The sequence below is a fragment of the Phyllobates terribilis genome, unplaced genomic scaffold (assembly GCF_046119375.1).
Source record: "Phyllobates terribilis strain yellow unplaced genomic scaffold, ASM4611937v1 Scaffold_3__8_contigs__length_932513732, whole genome shotgun sequence".
Classification (NCBI taxonomy): Eukaryota; Metazoa; Chordata; class Amphibia; order Anura; family Dendrobatidae; genus Phyllobates; species Phyllobates terribilis.
Genome location: NW_027362763.1, coordinates 50,817,653 through 50,832,514, shown reverse-complemented (window position 1 = coordinate 50,832,514; position 14,862 = coordinate 50,817,653). Strand labels below are relative to the sequence as shown.

At 44.4% G+C, this 14,862-nt stretch overlaps 1 protein-coding gene across 2 annotated transcripts in view; it reads right to left on the bottom strand.

Moving 5' to 3' along the window:
• FZD3 (frizzled class receptor 3) overlaps positions 1-14,862 on the bottom strand; it is a 65,553-nt gene that overhangs the window by 37,932 nt on the left and 12,759 nt on the right. For both annotated transcript variants that reach the window (XM_073673873.1, XM_073673874.1), the window contains exon 2: positions 11,192-11,623. In XM_073673873.1, the coding sequence (XP_073529974.1) occupies positions 11,192-11,401 (210 nt within the window). In that variant the 5' untranslated portion in view covers positions 11,402-11,623. The remainder of the gene's footprint in view (positions 1-11,191; positions 11,624-14,862) is intronic.

The following is a 14,862-nucleotide window of genomic DNA, read 5'->3' as shown; positions in this document are numbered from 1 at the left end:
CGAAATATCTGGCCAGTTGAATTTCAATGGCTCATCCTGGAGGAGTCTGGCAGCAACGCTCATAAAGAACACGTGAACATTCAGCTGGACCAAGCGCTCAGTTGTATGGAGGAGTCGGAGATGGTGGTCGGCCAAATGATCGTTCGGCCAGGTATTCAAATGTGTATTGGAGTCTTAAATCGTAAAGGTTTGTCCTACTAAATAAATGAATAACCAATCCCCAGGGTAGGTGATAAGTATATGCTTCCAGGAGCTTGGATCAGGACTCCTACTGATTTTGAGAACAGGAACCTAAAGAGTTCTTAATGCATGTGCATGATCACTCCATTTATACACGAGATTTTGGGGTCCACGTTCTGCAGATCATTGGAGGTCCCAGCTGTTACATTGCCAACGATCCTAACATTTATCATCTATGCTGTGTAAAGGTGATAAAAATAGTTAGCAGCAGCATGGATACAGACACATGGAAACATCAAAAGGCCAAGAAGGGAATTGATAAGTGGCATTTTGTCACTGTCCATCAACTCTAAACCCTTCTTATAGGAACATGAGGCCACACGCAACGTGCAACTAATTGGCCTGAGGTCTATGAGATTTCTTACAATGGTGCCGAAGTCTGACAATCTCTAAATAAGCGCCTTCTCAAAGTTATGGGACCAGACCAGACTCCTCTGTGTGTATGTATATATATATGTTATATGTATGTATATATACATACTGGATTCCCAGACTAGGAGCAGGTTTGGGTGGTTCTTGATCAGGTCTTGAGGAGACTGTAACAGCCGCCCGGAGATCAGAACATGGCTTTTGTGTGTGATGTCTCCACTGCTATCAGTGACCACATCGGGATTTTATCTCCAGGAGACCACTGCCCCTGGACCTACACATAACAAGCATCTTATCTCCAGGAGACCACTGCCCGGGGCTCACGTATAACAAGCCACCTTCCCAATACAGGGCGATTTTGTAACACATCCACACCAAGAGCAGTCATTAACAAGTGTCGCTAGACGGAAGGAGCATGATAATTACGGTCATTGTGAACATGAGCATTCTTCCTACAGATCAGATATCCTCAGTGTCTAGAGTCTAGTCATGGCCGCCATTACCATGGTCCACAGTGGTTGGCAACCACCTGTAGATAAGGTCCATCAATGCGTCTTGCCCCAGATCCTTGAATAACACAAGCCATTTTTAACATCGTTGGTCAACAATTGCAGCGAGACCATGCTAGTTTCAATTGTGCCAAATAACTGGTTCACCCACCTGCAACGTGGACGCCCATATGGATCCGCGCATGGATTGTCCCTTGTGGACACAGACACTTGCATTGTGGTTTTGCAGCGGCTAATGCAGAAATAGTGATTTTGCAATGCTGCTGCATTTTTGTTGTGGTTTGGGGAAAATTGTAGTAAAATATACATCCTTCAAGTACCAAAAAAAAAAAAAAAAAAAAGTCATTCGTTTGTGTAAAGTTTTTTTAATTTTTTTTGTGTTGTGCTGACTGCAGGCCGTGAAATCCAGGACTCAGCAGGAGACCGGAAAGTGGTTCATCCATTGATGGATTAGAAATAAATCCATCAATAGACAGATTAGGTGGAAAAAAAAGTTTCAAATAAAATTCAAATCTACCTGGATTATGCACCAACCATGGGCACAAAAATCCTCAAAAGCAGGGGGTCTCCAGCTTGTAGCTCTCCAGCTGTACAACTTTCTGTATGCGGGGGGATTGCAGACAACTGTTCTAAAAAGGAACATAACTGGAGAAGATACAAAAGATGTTGCAAAACTACAACTCCCAGCATGCTTAGGGTATAGTTTTTGTAGAAGGAACATACCAATTGCAGAAAAGGTTGATAAACCCATCTCCAATTTGCAATGTTTTAAAGAAGCACTCCAGCCAAAACCTAAAAAACATTTATTTATAGCACCGGAGACCTCCTACATGCTAGAGGGATGAATGGGCTCCTTTAAGCCCCAAACTCCAGGTATAACTGGATCCAGTGCCCCCCATATAGTACTGCCCTTGCCCACGTACAACTACATCCACTGCACCCACAACAGCTGTGATCCTGCCCATGTATGACTGCAACCCCTGACTGCTCTGCCCATGCCCAGGTACAACTGCAACCATCGCACCCCCTACAGCTAAGCCCCTGCGCAGGTACAACTGCAACCATCACACCCACTACAGCTAAGCCCCTGCGCAGGTACAACTGCAACCATCACACCCCCTACAGCTAAGCACCTGCCCAGGTACGACTGCGATCACCGCACCCCCCCTACAGCTAAGCCCCTGCCTAGGTACAACTGCAACCATCACACCCCCTACAGCTAAGCCCCTGCCCAGGTACGATTACCACCATCGCACCCCCTACAGCTAAGCCCCTGCCCAGGTGCGACTGCAATCATAGCACCCCCCTACAGCTAAGCCCCTGCCTAGGTATGACTGCAACCATCGCACCCCCTACAGCTAAGCCCCTGCCCAGGTACAACTGCGATCACCGCACCCCCCCCTACAGCTAAGCCCCTGCCTAGGTACAACTGCAACCATCACACCCCCTACAGCTAAGCCCCTGCCCAGGTACGATTACCACCATCGCGCCCCCTACAGCTAAGCCCCTGCCCAGGTGCGACTGCGATCATAGCACCCCCCTACAGCTAAGCCCCTGCCTAGGTATGACTGCAACCAACGCACCCCCTACAGCTAAGCCCCTGCCTAGGTATGACTGCAACCATGGCACCCCCCCCTACAGCTAAGCCCCTGCCCAGGTATAACTGCAACCATCGCACCCCCTACATATAAGCCTCTGCCCAGGTACAACTGCAACCAACGCACCCCCTACATATTAGCCCCTGCCCAGGTATGACTGCAACCATCGCACCCCCTACAGCTATGCCCCTGCCCAGGTACAACGACAACCATCACATCCCCTACCTATAAGCCCCTGCCCAGGTATGACTGCAACCATCGCACCCCCTACAGCTATGCCCCTGCCCAGGTAAGACTACAACCATAGGACCCCCCAACAGCTAAACCCCTGAGCAGGTATGACTACAACCATCGCACCCCCTACAGCTATGCCCCTGCCCAGGTATGACTACAACCGTAGGACCCCCAACAGCTAAACCCCTGAGCAGGTATGACTGCAACCATCGCACCCCCTACAGCTAAGCCCCTGCCCAGGTACGACTACAACAAATCGCACCCCCTACATATAAGCCCCTGCTCAGGTATCACTACAACAATCATACCCACTACAGCTATGCCACTGCCCAGGTACAACTGCAGCCATCGCACCCCCTACAGCTATGCCCCTGCCCAGGTATAACTGCAACTATCGCACCCCCTACATATAAGCCCCTGCCCGGGTATGACTACAATCATTGCACCCCTACAGCTATGCCTCTGCCCAGGTACAACGGCAACCATTGTACCCCTCAGAGCTATGCCCCATGCCGAGGTATTATTACAACCTCTGCACCCCCTACAGCTCTGCCTCTGTCCAGGTATGACTGCAATCATTACCTCCTCCTCCACACTACAATTATGCACTTGCCCGATGCTGGTATACTGTCATCTTGAACATTGCAGAATTTCCCGATTTTGTACGAAACACTAGTCGCTGTCAGCATCGTTTTGTGACACCTCAATTAGACATTCCTTCCCCTCCCCCATACAGAATTAGGGGATCTTCTTTAAACAGGGTCTCAGAGTGTCAGCTCCATCTGCACCATCTCTGCTGGATGCGGCTGGTCTGTATGGAGGTCATCGTGGGGGAGAGTATTGATCAGACGCGGGACAATGGAACGACGTACTGAACCAGCAAATGCTCAAAAAAAGGAGGGGAAGGCGAGGGGGGTTGGAGGGCGCAAAATCCTATTTTCCCCACTTCATTGAAAAGAGATGAACAATGACAATGAGGGCTGTGTGTGTGCACAGCGGGGCGGCCGGGGGTCTGTCCATCCTGAGGGGAGAAAGGCAGACAACAATAGCCTTCCATCATCGCTTTCACTGCTGTGAACCACTCTCCCTGATCTCCTGAATCAGACCTCAAGTCAGCGTCTTCACAAAGTGAATATTTTTGGGAAACTTCTGAATTTCTTTTTGAGAGTTAAAAAATTCATAGTGTCCAACAAACCTCAAAGAAAAACCATTGATTGAAGACAGTGCCTTCCTCAGGACTCCAAGTCCCGTAAGACAGCTGGTGGCCGAACGATCGATCCACTGGCTGCTAACTCCTCCATACATAGGAATGCTCAGCACAACGGGAACAAAGGGATCGGCCATTGAAATTCCAATGGTCAGACCCTTCTTTTCCAGGATATCGGGGGAGAGTCTGGAGGTCTCATACACGTTTGATGGATTCAGTTGACTTTTATCTAACATGTATGGGGGTCTTAGTTGACAAGGACACCTTTTGTCCCAGGTCTACAAGCCACATTGGACCTTACACCATAGACTTACCCAACTAGGATTAATGCTCCAGATCTGGAAAATGTAGAGGTTCCAAAACCCAACATACAGCAGCACCACATATCTCAGCTACCTGGACCCAACGGAGTATAAATGAAGGAAGTGGAATATTTGGTCACGCAGGCATTTTTGATTATTTTTTTGTCTAATTTGACATATTCCTAATGTAAATGATTATATACAAGATGAGCAGAAGTCTGGCAAGAGAGAGAATATATTCTGAGCCCCCAGGGTATCACTGCAGTGTCAGGTCTGGAGGCTCATCTGGCCCCGTGACGATATATACCAATTAGAGGAGGACATGGAGATTATTAAGGACCAGCCACCAGCTGGGGACACGGTTATTTGGGGGGCGTTCACAAGCTTCCGGGGGTAAAAAGAACCACAGACAATTAGTTATGTTCTCCACCGGCTTGCATGAAAATCCATACATATTATATAATACCTCATTTTTCCTGCGGGGACGCTATAGGATAAGCAAGCATGCACTTTGCTGGATAATACTAAATTAAAGTGTGCAGCCTAGGGACCATCTATAGCGGCAGCCCACATGGCCACTATGGGGCCCATAAGTCAGGAAGGTCCGATGCAGCGCGGCACCAGCTCCCTCACCTCGTCATCACAATTTCAGTCTTATCCGCACCCTGGGGATGCGGATACCATTGAATAGAATGGTGGAGCAGGGAGCCAAAAGTTCCTTGATCCACTATTCAGCTCAGGCTTGTGAGTCACAGACTCTGTGCAAGATGACATCACTACATCGCGCCTGTGGTGTGGCGCCTTCCTACCCACACTGCACAGACCGGAACGGGGGAGGAGGATGGGAGTAGTGTTTTTTTTTTTTTTAAATGTCAGTAATTGTGGAGGCCCTTATACTGCGTGGGGGGCAGATAGGGGACCTCATATTGAGTGGGCCATAATACTGGTGGGGGGGGCTGCTGGTGGTGGCCCTCATACAGAGTTGGGGGAGGGGCTGCTGGGGGCCCTCATACAGAGTAGGGGGGAGGGGCTGCTGGGGGACTTCATACAGAGTTGGGGGAGGGGCTGCTGGGGGCCCTCATACAGAGTGCAGGACACGGCTGAGGGGCCCTCATACAGAGTTGGGGGGGCTGCCGGGGGCCCTCATACAGAGTTGGGGGAGGGGGTGCCGGTGGCCCTCATACAGAGTTGGGGGAGGGGGTGCCGGGCTGCCCTCATACACAGTTGGGGGAAGGGGTGCCGGGGGCCCTCATACAGAGTTGGGGGAGGGGGTGCTGGGGGCCCTCATACAGAGTGCAGGACATGGCTGAGGGACCCTCATACAGAGTTGGGGGGGGCTGCTGGGGGCCCTCATACAGAGTGCAGGACAAGGTTGAGGGGCCCTCATACAGAGTTGGGGGGGCTGCTGGGGGCCCTCATACAGAGTTGGAGGAGGGGCTGCCGGGGGCCCTCATACAGAGTTGGGGGGGGCTGCTGGGGGCCCTCATACAGAGTGCAGGACAAGGTTGAGGGGCCCTCATACAGAGTTGGGGTCTGTGAGTGCTCTCATTACTGTGTGCGGGGCCCTCATACTGAATGGAGGGTTGTGTGGGCTCCCCATACTGAGTGGGGGACTGTAGGGGCCCACATACTAACAGCGATCATACTGTGAGGGGGGCCACGATACTGTGTGTGTGGAGGAGCTATGGGAAGATCACACTATAGGGGGGCACTTTAGGGGCATCATGCTGTGGTGTATTATATTGTGGCACTGTGGGGACATCATACTGTACACGTGGGATGAAACTTTGGGGGTGGGGGTGGGTGCGCGGATTCACTATGTTTGATATCATACTCTATGTATATGGAGGTGGGTGGGGGCATTTTGTGGAAGCATCACACTCTAATGGCCAGGAAAGGGACATCACTGGTGAGAACACTGGGGGCTTCAGTAGGTTCTCCTTTCATACACTATATTCAAGCTTTTTTTCGGTATTATTCAGCCATTTCAAGGTTCACGTTCTCTAATAGCACTACTCCAATGAAAGTAGTACATAAACCCTACAGGGGGCGCACACTCCCCTCTCCTCTCCTTACTCCCCTCCGCTCCATTTTAGAAGTTATGTCGGAAAACTTAAAACAAAATTCCCCCGTCAGATCATTCACCGCAGAGTTATAGTCGAAGCGTGAAACTCCACGGATCACGATCACAGATCACTGGCTCTTAAGTCACTGATTAAACAAGAAATGTAAGAGAAAGGCATTAATCAAAACACTCAGAGGAAGCATGGCTACACGGAAAGTTCTCCAAAAAGTTGCATGGCTTTGCATTAACCTCTTGCATTGGGAACCGGAGGAGCAGCCTGTATCCCCCTGTTGTAAAGTGTTGGGGGTGGCAGGATGGTAGATATTGAATGAGATCTATGGCAGCACTGGAGGACTACCAGCTTGCATTGAAAACAATAGAGAGCTATGTAATGCCTCATTTTTCCTGCGGGGGTGCTGTGTGAAAAGTGAGCATGCACTTTGCTGGTTACTATATGACAGGGTGTTTCCTGGGGACTTGCAATATAATAAGCAGTCACTCTAATGGATGACTACTTTACTATATACACAAGCTATTTTTTTTTACAAGTAAATGCCCCCCTCCATTGTGCAGCAAACAAGGTGGCTGCCGATTTCACACAACCTCGTGAGGCTATAAATGAGGCAGAACCAGATAAACCAGAATGAACTGATTTCTATATTTTAGAGATACAGCCGGAAAGCCGTGTAGATGTTACAGAGCCGCCATCTTGCCAGTGATTGTACGGCAGGTCTGAGCAGCGGGCTGTATGGAGAAGACCGCCCGAGGACGCATCCGGCTGGGCCATAAATCACTCGCCACACAGTGACCGCTCCAGGGTGACACGTCGAAGAACGGGTTCATGGGTTACTTTGCTTTTCGCTCGGGGCTCATCTAAGCAGGAAGTTATTAATAAATGTCCAGTATGTCCAGAAATGGGGTGAGGATCTGCAGGGTCTGGGGACCACATTCATTTTGTGACGCCTGATCTGGGAGTCCGTATTCATTTCATGAGTATGGTGTCTGCATACATTTAGCGGGTCCGCATTCATTTAGCGGGTCCGCTCTGGGGTCCGCATTCATTTAGCGGGTCCGCTCTGGGGTCCGCATTCATTTAGCGGGTCCGCTCTGGGGTCCGCATTCATTTAGCGGGTCCGCTCTGGGGTCCGCATTCATTTAGCGGGTCCGCTCTGGGGTCTGTATTCATATTGGAGGTCTGCTCTGAGGTCTGTATATATTTAGGATATCTGGCCTGGGTGTGTGTGTGGGGGGGGGTCTATATCAATTTATAGGCCCTGTTCTGCAGTTTGTATTTGTTTAGGGCACCTGAACGCAGGTCTATTTATTTTGGGGTCTGATCGCAGGCTATTATTTTGGGGTCTGAGCCTGGGGTCATATGCATTACTTGTAATTCACACACACACTATGTTGGTTGCATTTTGGGGTCAGGGCTTATATAAACGGCTGGGGTATCTATAAAGAATAATGTACGGCGCCGCTTATCACACTACTTATCGTAGTAGCACAACAGTAGAGGAGTATAGATAAAAGGTGGACACGGTAAACATTAAATAAATAGTATAAAGAATATACTTTTTAATTTGTGAATCCACCCTAAAAGCCTCCACCCTCCAAAGTCATTATCCTGCCCTATGTCTTCTGTCTGCCGTCTACATGGCAGTAGATACGGCCATTTTATCTAAACCGCCAGTCATAATGCCCCGTGTATTGCAGGACACAGGGATTTTTTGTGAGAACCCTGAACGTTCTTATGAATCCGTCTCACACACAAATACGACATTTCTATAGAGAAACCTAAGTCGCCATTGTCAGATTAGGATCACAATGACTGCGAATCATCGGATTAGTAAACACAGGTCGGAAAAAACATCATCGCCTGTGAGCAAATCATCATGTCAGGTCCCAGGTGGTGAATGGACCCATTCACCCACAACGTCCTTTAATCCGGGGTTTGATGTGATCCAGCACCTGGTTAATATCCTCCTCTGTTGTGGGAGAAACCATCCATTGTGTTGGATCCATCTACCATTGACTGCCCGGAGTTTTGGTCCCACCATGCCTGGCTATACATGGAGTATGACCCAGGTGCAAGATGCTCCAATTTCCTTTCCTCTGCTGCTTCTAGTGGAGAAACTAGGACCTCACCGCCACCGCGTATGACCATTCCACCAACCCAATGGAGACTACAAGGTACCAAATATTAGCACAATATCTTACACCTTCTGAGGCCTAAAGCTACCCAATGCAGATTAGACCAACGTCGGCCACCGATATCGATAGGTTTAGTCGAACGTTTTGTGTGTATGGGAGCTCCAGACAAATAATTGTTGGGGAAGTTAAGGATCCAGTATGGCCGATTTCAGACTGCCAATCCTTTTATTCTCCCCAAGATAAGCTGTCACCAAACATGTATAGAGAGTGTATGAAGGAGTCAGGCGAGATTGCTGCCGGCAGAATGACTGTCTGAACCATCATTTGACTGATGGCCATCTACGGTGTTTAGCGGGCTTAAGAAGATAGTTATGGTTTAGGTTGTTTCCATGATTATGAAGACTCAAAGAGGAGTCCTATGACCATTATGGAAAAAACTGATGTTGGCCGAGCTATAAAGGGAGCAGAAGTAGCAGTCACACCTGGGCCATGGTAACTGATGGGGCTTCAAATTAATCCTCCCTTAGACAGAAGAAAAACTCTGTGGTCTCTGAAGTGAAAGATCTACTGATCTTGACCACTTTACACACCCCCCCACTTGACTTGCGTAAGCTGGTAATAAAAATATCCAGAAGTTCTCCAAAAAAAAAAAAGAGGGAACAGGATTTTAGAAATGGTCAATCAACCCAATCCAAACATATCCATACAAGTACTGAATATTCCATCCAAGGTGGTGATTGAGGTGACCAGATCGTCATAGACAACAAAAAAATAAGAAGGTGAACCTGAGAAAAAAAATAAAAGCTCCAACTTGAAACGGAGGAGAACCCTCATGCGGGGTCTCCAACGGTTTGACAACAACCTTCAAAGCAGGGAATGCAACCAGACGGGTTCCTTTTAACCCTTGTATCACCAGGAGACGTAGACTGACAGGCCAGTTTGTTGTTGACAGAGGAGACAACACAAAAAAAGCCCTCCACTCACCCAGCTATTCAACCAGATAATACATACATACATACCATCGAAGTAGGCACCTGCTAAGAGGTCCATAGAAGAAAGCTCTTCTTAGGTTGGCCACATCATCCATACGCTCATTTGGGTCTATTATCCTAAATTCTGACTTTCCATGGGTTAGGTAACATTTCTGATCATCCTCCAACTCAAACCTCTTGCCTTAAGAAGGTAGTTATGGTGTAGGTTGCCCAGTATGAATATTGCCCAAGTATGAACTTTAGCAATTACAGAACTAACAGGTCGAACTTGATGGACGCAAGTCTTTATTCGGCTTTACAAACTATGTTATGAACAGCAATTTCCAGTGAGAAAAAAAGGGCAAAGAATGGTCAGTGCATTCTCGTTGCCTGATCGAGGAGCAAACAAGATACAGGCCCTTCCTGTTCCTGAGCCTAGAAATTTCCAAGGAGCCAGGCATCCTAAAATTTGGTAGTGGCTATCTTTTTGATCTGTCTTCAATAGATGGAAGTGCTTATTGCTGAGAAATTAACCTATGTGGCTCCCAGGTTTTTTTTTTTTGTCTGCCCCTTGGCAGAACAAACTCAATAACCCCTATAGAGTGGGATTAGTTGCAGGGTGTATTCATTATCTCCATGGATAGGGGCCAACAACCATCCAACCCGGTAGATCTTTTAGTGACAACCGTACGACAGGTATCACTTTTTTGTTAGATCCTTCTTGACCTGTTGCCTAAGGCTTCCCCATGCACATTAGACCAACGCCGGCTACCGATATCGACGGGTTCGGTCGAAAGTCTAATGTGTATTTGAGCTCCAGACAAATAATTGTTGGGGAAGTTTAAAGTACGGTATGACCGATTTTGAACGGTGATCCTTTTGTTTTCCCAGAGAAACTGCCACCAGACATGTATGGTGATTGTTTGGAGTAGTGGGGCAAGACAGTTGCAGGGTGAACGATCGGCTAAACCATCATTTGGTTAATAGCCATCTAAGGTGTATGGGGGGGCTTAAGAAAGCACCCTGTGAGGAGGTGCCCAATGGATCTACGGTACATTGGAGAGTTTCAGTGTTGATAGCATGGGTAGGAACCATAGTAAGTTCCCATCCATAACTTCATCCAATAATCCAGGAGCATCACTTTTTTTCATTGAGTAGACCATATTTTTGGAGTGTGCAAGAAAATGGAAGTACCCAAAAGGAAAGCAAATAAAAAGACAATGTAGAAACAAAAAAGTGTTGACCCTGGTCAAACTCGCACTGAGAACGTCAATGATTCAAGACTATGCTAACCACCAGGCAACAATTCAACATTAGATACATAAGGTAGGATGCAAATCATGTACCCCTGGGAAACTAGGAAGAAACCAACCATGAATGGGATTGGTATGCTTGCAGATTTCATGAGGGCTTCCTATGACAATGTTCCTGAGCTGAAAGTACTCAAATTCGATTGTGATTCCCAACAGATTTGATATATACAGTACATAAAAATAATTACATGGAATATTCAGTATCAAGGAAATTAACACCTCAAGTTCTCACCTCCATCGCTAGGGCAGCGGTTTGTTGGTCATAGTGGTTCAGCAGATTGGGCATGAATGTCGAATTATAGGGCAGGTCTTGACACATTCTCAGTGTAATGGGTTCGCAGGCAAAAAGACTGTGCGCCATGGCTTGGTTAGGGAGTGCCAAGAAAAGCCACAAAAGGCAAAGAATCCGGTAAGTAATCATGATAAGACCAGGAGAGGCCATGGCGGCCTTCAAATACTAGCTGGCCACCAGAGACGAGTGCAAGGACAGCTCTCGACACGACGATAGCTCCAGTTCCCGTTGTTCACCGAGGGATTTCCGATACATTTTCGATGCCGGGTGGTTCTTCCCTGGATTTCCAGCTGCCCTCCGAGTGATCAGTCGCTAACCGCACTCCCAGACCATCGTCTTCATTGTAAGAATTAGATCTCAAAGCTTCGCAATCTGTAGTCACAAAAATAAGAAAAACACCACGACAAGTCAAAGCGGGTCCCTGTTTTTTCAAACATGTCAGAACTTTAAAAGATCAAATTCTAATTACAGAACGTCAATTATCACGAACTTGTTTTTAGGAAATTACTGACAGGGAAGAAGAAAACAAACTTAATCTTGTGTAAGACGGTAACTGATCATCTAATCTCCAGATAATGTATAAAATCAAATAAATGACCACACACAGCATCATACAGAGCCAGAAATAACCCTCCATTCAAGTGAAATAACACATCCCAACATTCAGATTGATATACATGTAGTATCATAGTAGTTATATTCTTGTACATAGGAGCAGTATTATAGTAGTTATATTCTTGTACATAGGGGCAGTATTATAGTAGTTATATTCTTGTACATAGGGGGCAGTATTATAGTAGTTATATTCTTGTACATAGGGGGCAGTATTATAGTAGTTATATTCTTGTACATAGGGGGCAGTATTATAGTAGTTATATTCTTGTACATTGGGGCAGTATTATAGCAGTTATATTCTTGTACATAGGGGCAGTATTATAGCAGTTATATTCTTGTACATAGGGGCAGTATTATAGCAGTTATATTCTTGTACATAGGGGCAGTATTATAGTAGTTATATTCTTGTACATAGGAGCAGTATTATAGTAGTTATATTCTTGTACATAGGAGCAGTATTATAGTAGTTATATTCTTGTACATAGGAGCAGTATTATAGTAGTTATATTCTTGTACATAGGGGGCAGTATTATAGTAGTTATATTCTTGTACATAGGGGGCAGTATTATAGTAGTTATATTCTTGTACATAGGGGGCAGTATTATAGTAGTTATATTCTTGTACATATGGGGCAGTGTTATAGTAGTTATATTCTTGTACATAGGAGCAGTATTATAGTAGTTATATTCTTGTACATAGGAGCAGTATTATAGTAGTTATATTCTTGTATATAGGAGCAGTATTATAGTAGTTATATTCTTGTATATAGGAGCAGTATTATTGTAGTTATATTCTTGTACATAGGGGGCAGTATTATAGTAGTTATATTCTTGTACATAGGGGGCAGTATTATAGTAGTTATATTCTTGTACATAGGGGGCAGTATTATAGTAGTTATATTCTTGTACATAGGGGGCAGTATTATAGTAGTTATATTCTTGTACATAGGGGGCAGTATTATAGTAGTTATATTCTTGTACATAGGGGCAGTATTATAGTAGTTATATTCTTGTACATAGGGGCAGTATTATAGTAGTTATATTCTTGTACATAGGGGCAGTATTACTGTAGTTATATTCTTGTATATAGGAGCAGTATTACTGTAGTTATATTCTTGTATATAGGGGGCAGTATTATAGTAGTTATATTCTTGTACATAGGGGGCAGTATTATAGTAGTTATATTCTTGTACATAGGGGGCAGTATTATAGTAGTTATATTCTTGTACATAGGAGCAGTATTATAGTAGTTATATTCTTGTACATAGGAGCAGTATTATAGTAGTTATATTCTTGTACATAGGAGCAGTATTATAGTAGTTATATTCTTGTACATAGGAGCAGTATTATAGTAGTTATATTCTTGTACATAGGGGGCAGTATTATAGTAGTTATATTCTTGTACATAGGGGGCAGTATTATAGTAGTTATATTCTTGTACATAGGGGGCAGTATTATAGTAGTTATATTCTTGTACATATGGGGCAGTGTTATAGTAGTTATATTCTTGTACATAGGAGCAGTATTATAGTAGTTATATTCTTGTACATAGGAGCAGTATTATAGTAGTTATATTCTTGTATATAGGAGCAGTATTATAGTAGTTATATTCTTGTATATAGGAGCAGTATTATTGTAGTTATATTCTTGTACATAGGGGGCAGTATTATAGTAGTTATATTCTTGTACATAGGGGGCAGTATTATAGTAGTTATATTCTTGTACATAGGGGGCAGTATTATAGTAGTTATATTCTTGTACATAGGGGGCAGTATTATAGTAGTTATATTCTTGTACATAGGGGGCAGTATTATAGTAGTTATATTCTTGTACATAGGGGCAGTATTATAGTAGTTATATTCTTGTACATAGGGGCAGTATTATAGTAGTTATATTCTTGTACATAGGGGCAGTATTACTGTAGTTATATTCTTGTATATAGGAGCAGTATTACTGTAGTTATATTCTTGTATATAGGGGGCAGTATTATAGTAGTTATATTCTTGTACATAGGGGGCAGTATTATAGTAGTTATATTCTTGTACATAGGGGGCAGTATTATAGTAGTTATATTCTTGTACATAGGGGGCAGTATTATAGTAGTTATATTCTTGTACATAGGGGGCAGTATTATAGTAGTTATATTCTTGTACATAGGGGGCAGTATTATAGTAGTTATATTCTTGTACATAGGGGCAGTATTATAGTAGTTATATTCTTGTATATAGGAGCAGTATTATTGTAGTTATATTCTTGTATATAGGGGGCAGTATTATAGTAGTTATATTCTTGTACATAGAGGGCAGTATTATAGTAGTTATATTCTTGTACATAGAGGGCAGTATTATAGTAGTTATATTCTTGTACATAGGGGGCAGTATTATAGTAGTTATATTCTTGTATATAGGAGCAGTATTATTGTAGTTATATTCTTGTACATAGGAGCAGTATTATAGTAGTTATATTCTTGTATATAGGAGCAGTATTATTGTAGTTATATTCTTGTATATAGGGGGCAGTATTATAGTAGTTATATTCTTGTACATAGGGGGCAGTATTATAGTAGTTATATTCTTGTACATAGGGGCAGTATTATAGTAGTTATATTCTTGTACATAGGAGCAGTATTATAGTAGTTATATTCTTGTACATAGGAGCAGTATTATAGTAGTTATATTCTTGTACACAGGGGGCAGTATTATAGTAGTTATATTCTTGTACATTGGGGCAGTATTATAGTAGTTATATTCTTGTACATAGGGGCAGTATTATAGCAGTTATATTCTTGTACATAGGAGCAGTATTATAGTAGTTATATTCTTGTACATAGGAGCAGTATTATAGTAGTTATATTCTTGTACATAGGAGCAGTATTATAGTAGTTACAGTGGGTAGGGAAAGTATTCAGACCCCTTTAAATTTTTCACTCTTTGTTTCATTGCAGCCATTTGGTAAATTCTAAAAAGTTCATTTTTTTTCTCATTAAAGTACACTCTA